The sequence below is a fragment of the Vitis riparia genome, chromosome 5 (assembly GCF_004353265.1).
Source record: "Vitis riparia cultivar Riparia Gloire de Montpellier isolate 1030 chromosome 5, EGFV_Vit.rip_1.0, whole genome shotgun sequence".
Lineage (NCBI taxonomy): Eukaryota > Viridiplantae > Streptophyta > Magnoliopsida > Vitales > Vitaceae > Vitis > Vitis riparia.
In genome coordinates, this window is record NC_048435.1 from 23007364 (window position 1) to 23013290 (window position 5927).

The window sequence follows — 5927 nt, forward strand, 5'->3', positions numbered from 1 at the left end:
GGCTTCCAACATGAATTGAACTGCAAGAATAGCCGGCGGCGCAAAAGGAAAAGTGTATATTTTAGCGTATATACTGTAGTGTATACATCTATATATGAACAATTAATAAAGATTATTATGATCATATGACAATGACCCTTAACTATAATAGTGAGGTTGCTTCAAAAATCATAATTGTTTTGTATTTGGCCATATGCTGACACTGCTTTCTTGAAGCTTTGCAAAGGTATAGTCTAGCGAGTCATGCCCTCAGAGTCAAATTGAGGGGCTCCATCACTCATGGACAGAACTCTCTTCACTCCAAAGGGGACATACTTCTTCCACCACCCTACCCAGCAAAGCAATGGTACTCAGCCAGACATGCAAAGCAGCAACAATCAACCCCAGACCAGTCACACGTCTACTAGCCGGTCTTCCGACTCCGGTGAGCCTTGCGTCACAGGGAAATGGGCGTCGAGCCTTCTAAAGGAGTGTGCCCGGGCCATATCGGACAAGGACTCTAGCAGGATTCATCACCTGCTATGGATGCTTAACGAGCTGGCTTCCCCTTATGGAGATTGTGATCAGAAGTTGGCTTCCTATTTCTTGCAAGCGCTGTTTTGTAAGGCGACGGAGTCCGGCCATCGCTGCTACAAAACCCTAAGTTCAGTGGCGGAGAAGAGCCATTCGTTTGATTCTGCCAGGAAGTTGATACTCAAGTTCCAAGAGGTGAGTCCATGGACAACTTTTGGGCATGTAGCTTCAAATGGGGCTATCTTGGAGGCCTTAGAAGGGGAGACCAAGCTTCATATAATTGATATAAGCAACACGCTATGCACTCAATGGCCCACTTTGCTAGAAGCCTTGGCGACTAGAAACGATGAGACGCCGCGCCTAAAGCTCACTGTCGTGGTAACGGCGAGCCTCGTGAGGTCGGTGATGAAGGAGATAGGGCAAAGAATGGAGAAATTTGCTAGGTTAATGGGAGTACCGTTCGAGTTTCAAGTGATAAGTGGGGTGAATCATTTAGGAGAGCTTACAAAGGAGGGGCTAGGCGTTCGAGACGATGAGGCGGTGGCGGTGAATTGCATCGGGGCCTTGAGGAGGGTTGAGGTGGAGGAAAGGAGAAGAGTAATTCAGACGCTGCAGTCTCTTGGGCCTAGGGTTGTGACAGTGGTTGAGGAAGAAGCTGATTTTTCAAGCTCAAGAAATGACTTTGTCAAGTGCTTTGAAGAGTGCCTTAGATTTTACACATTATATTTTGAGATGCTGGAGGAGAGCTTTGTGCCAACTAGTAATGAGAGGTTGATGCTGGAGAGGGAGTGCTCAAGGAGCATAGTTAGGGTTTTGGCCTGCGACGACATCGAAGATGACACCGGAGAAGACTGCGAGAGAAGGGAGAAAGGCATCCAGTGGTCTGAGGGGCTCAAGGAGGCATTTTCACCATTAGGGTTTAGCGAGGATGTGGTGGACGACGTCAAGGCGCTGCTCAAGCGGTATCGGTCCGGTTGGGCACTTGTGCCACCTCAACAAGGAGAAAATCATCAGCTGGGAATCTACTTGACATGGAAGGATGAACCAGTAGTATGGGCTTCAGCTTGGAAACCCTAATTTTGTTCTTCTCAAAGGAGAATGGCCCTTAAAGCTAAGGGGACAGAACAGTACACCACTTCAACAGTACTAGCCATCAAGCACTGATCAAGCTAATTTGGCTTTATGGCTTTCTTTAGCTTTGGTGGGGGTGGGGGTGCAGCCATGAAAATATATTGAGTTTGATCCACGATCCCATCATCATCTTCTTCCACCTTTGATCATCATATCAGTCATGCATACTTTGTATTTTATTTTATGTCCAACTTTTCTTTCTTTATGTGCTTTATGCTTGGGAGTTTGTGTTTCTTCCTTTTCCCCTTTCTTTCAGTGTTCTTGTTTGAAGGTGTTTGCACTTGTGCTTTCGTTTACAAATTCCATTTCCCATTTCCCATTTGGACTGCTTCCTCTTGTTTCCCTTTTCCCTCTCATATCCCTTATATATAGTCTCCTTTTCTAAGTGGGTGACTACTCATCCTTGTATGATCTAAAGTGAAACATAGATAAAGTAATGCATCAAATTCCTCTCTTTATATATCATCAATTTGTGATATTTGATTTGGTTCAATTTAATTACCAAGGGAAAATTGATAAATAAATCAACAACCCACCTAATTAATATGACATATATAATATAGAAGTTGGTTGCATAAGTTTAATTTATGGTTACCTAGCTACAATGATTCATTAGTACAATTATTATAAAATCTAATCTTAAAGTAATATCATGCTTGTCTTATTCACACTTAACCAGTTTGAAAAGGGGAAATGACAAGGGAATGGAAGCATACATACCTCCAAATCTAATATAGGAAAATCTATTTGGATATATATCACTTAGCCCTCATAACATTTTGATTTTTTTTTTCTTTTATGTTTCGAATTGATACGCTAGATCTAGCCGATAGATCATATCTCATAAGTGATCCTTTTTTCTTTTGTTTTGTCAAATGACATTTTCCTTGTATCCCCTTTCTTAATCGTCATATCACAACATATATATTAATTCAAGTTTTGATTAAAAATAGAATTAATTACATGTTAGTGGAAATAATTAGTGGTAAGAAGAATATGGGAGAAGGGAGGAAGTACAAAAGAAAAATTGACAAAAAGGAGTGGGGTATGGAAGAGAGCTTGGTGGCAAGCAGGAGGCTACCAACTAAATCCCATGCTTGCCTTTTTGTCTAGTGATATGAGAAGCATATTTGCCTTTAATTACCATACATATGCATTGCCTTTAAGCCAACATTATATAGTGGAAAACAACTTTGCCTTCAAGCCAACATTATATAGTGGAAAACAACTTTTCTAGATTTATGGATAAGACTCTTGCTTTCCTCACATTACTTTCCTACCTCTTTATCCTATTCTATATGTATATATGTATATATTGATAGCTAGCTAGCTAGCTACATATTTAACACAAAAAGGAAAAGAAAAATAAAATTGTCTATGGCTATTTGGAACTTTCTTGTACGATATATACTCATCCACATGCACATGTACATATGAAGAAAAAAAAAGAAATATTAATTTTAGTATTTCAACACTCGATATTTTATTTGTGGTTCAAATCACCTTATTAGTATAAAAATGTTAGGTGATCTTATCATTGTTATGATATCGTCACAGAAGAGGCGGAAGGGCTACTTGATTTGATCGTTACCAAAGTTTGATTAAAAAATGTGATTTAATCAAGGAAAAAATAGAGTATATAAAAAGCAAATTTGGAAATTAAGTGAATCATATGGAGAATTTATATCTTTAACGTGCAACTTTATCATAAATGATAAAATAAGAATTAAAAAGTAGAATTGCATATAAAGACTAATGAAGAAATTATGTCATAAATAAAAAAGATAAAAGAAGTAAAAACTTAGAAGATGTATGATATATAAATTTTTATCACCTCAAGTGGATAAAAGGTTTCTAAAATAAAATTAATGTTTTTACCAAAACTATTTTAAGAAAAAAAATATATAAAAATACTCATTTAAAAGAATAAAATTATTGTATACATAATTAAAAAAGATTAAAAATTATGAAAATTGTCAAATCATAGGATTTGGAATCCAAATTTTAAGTCACATGTCAAGTCTCAAGACAATTGCTTCCAAGGTGTAGGACACAACCTTGTACTGATGGGTACTTGATGGCACTTCCTCTAGGTCCCATGCCCTAACGCAAACCTAACAAACAATAATGGGCTTTAAATCCCAATTGGGTCTTCAGAACCCAACATCTTTTCCCATCCTAATCAACAATTGGGCCTTTTTGGGCCTAACATGTCCATCCACTTAACCAAAAGGCCAACCCATATGTCAAATTGCAACTGCTTATTTTTATCAAAGAGTATCAGTACTTAATTTTGATATTTATTGTCTGATTTTTAATAAAAGTGATTTTTAAAACTTTGCTAAACATTAAATTTTTGTGAGAAAAAATACTTTAAATTATTAAAAAATATTTCTAACCTTCCCAAAATCACTCTCAAACTACTCATAATATTTTATGACATTGCCCTCCTTTCTTGCCTCTAACCATCTGGACAACTTTTGTGCCTATTTGAGAATTGTTTGAAAAAAGCTTGACAAAATTTTGATTGAAAACAAATATTTTTTCTTTTAGGACAAATTGTTTATAGGTGTTTTTTTTTCTAGTATTTTAGGAAATAATTAAAAATACGAAGAATATTTTGAAAACTTTTACATTATATATAAGTGCATATTTTCCCAAAGAATAAGGGAAAAAAAATTGTTTTTCATATTTAAATTATCAAACATAATTTTGTTCCTGAAAAATGTTTTTAAGAACTGTTTTTTAAGAATTGTTTTGGAAAACATTGATCAAAAGCTTTTAACTTCAGTTTTGCTGGGTTGGGGTAACCTATATAAAATGGGGTTTGGTGATAGTTGTTCCTTATTTTGTCTGATTGATTTGCATGGACCAGAGACCAAATCTCTATTGAGTTGCATAACTGTGGGCTCTATTCATGATTGAGCTTGATCAAATATACTATTTTGGGCTTGACATCATCGTGTTTCTCTAGAAAATACTATAAATGAATTTTCAACACCAATGAGTATTAATCTGAAAGCTAATTGGTGAGGAGATGAAATGGGAAATTCCCCAGGGTAAGGCTGAAACTGGCATGGTTTCTTTCAGGTTTGGATGGCCAAAGTGAAGAAAGAGGACAATTCTGAGCTGGGTCTTGTACTTATATGAAGCAGTTAGGAATCAATGGTGGCAATGAGAATCCAATATGAGAATTAATGGTGAAAATGCAGTCATGGATGAGAAGAATGATAGTGATAGTTGATGATCTGAAGTGCTGGAAACTACTGTGTTCTCTAGTCTTGTCCAATATGCTCAGGATAGTATATGGTTTTGACTTTCAAGGGGTGGACTTGGTCTGCATACACCTGGCTGCACTAAAGATTTTTCTGGGTTAGGCGGGCACTGCGGTTTCTTGGAGTCTACAGTTGGGCAGTCTTTATCAGGCTCATGAATCTCCAATGCCATAATTTCTTGGAGGGTTAGAGAAGCTCTCATGATTGGCATGGAAATTAATATGCTCAAGAAATTCACACCAAGGATTATAGAATTCCAGAAGGGCCTGCGAGACCATTGACTTAGTTTTCCTCTGGTAAAAGTCCTCTATTTCCCCTGGGTTTTCAACTTGGAAAGGGTCTCGGAGAGGCCATTGACTTAGTTTTCCTATGAATGATGATTTAGATGGAGGAAGATTGTGGCAATCTGGATGAGATAAATCAAAACCAAGCAGACTTTGTGATAGAAGAATTAAAAACTTCATTTGTGTGAAAGTTGTGTTGATCCTTGATTTCCATGCATACCATACAGGAAGAAGAAAGGGAGATGGACGATGAGCTGATGCTGATCAAGCAGATACAGGAAACAGAAGGCGCGATCGCAAGCACGCTGTCCAGATGCGAGAAGATGGTGGATAATGAGCTGATGGACTTGATGAGTAGGATGACCAAGAGGCCAACTGAAGGTATGCCCATGAGTGTTGTATCAAGGGTTGTAGAGAAACTCCTTGCTCTGCTCCATCACGAACCGGCAGCTTTGGTTGGAGTTGAGGAAGAGGTAGAATGGATTGAAAGAGAACTAAGGGGTGCTGGGTATGGAGGCGGTCACGAATTCGCAGTGGAATTAGTAGATGTTGCCTATGATGTGGAGGATGCCATTGACAACCTGCTATTCAAATCAGCAGTACAACAAAGTAGAAGAGGAAATCTGGAGGATGTCATTGCCACAGATGATGACCTACTTCACAAGAAGCTGGAATTGATTAAGGGTAAGTGCTCTGCTCTTCCTGCTCCTGACCCTACAGAGTT

General features: G+C 37.9%; 1 protein-coding gene across 1 annotated transcript; it reads left to right on the plus strand.

Moving 5' to 3' along the window:
• The first annotated feature begins 214 nt into the window (after positions 1-214).
• On the plus strand, positions 215-2090 carry LOC117913842 (protein SHORT-ROOT-like). The gene has a single exon (XM_034828911.1). It carries the CDS (start codon positions 280-282, stop codon positions 1588-1590), a length of 1311 nt encoding a protein of 436 aa, XP_034684802.1. The 5' UTR covers positions 215-279; the 3' UTR covers positions 1591-2090.
• Positions 2091-5927: the final 3837 nt, after the last annotated feature.

What these genes read in the sequence shown, in the direction of transcription:
- LOC117913842 (XM_034828911.1), top strand. Translation starts at nt 280, where the DNA reads ATGGACAGAACTCTCTTCACTCCAAAGGGGACATACTTCTTCCACCAC.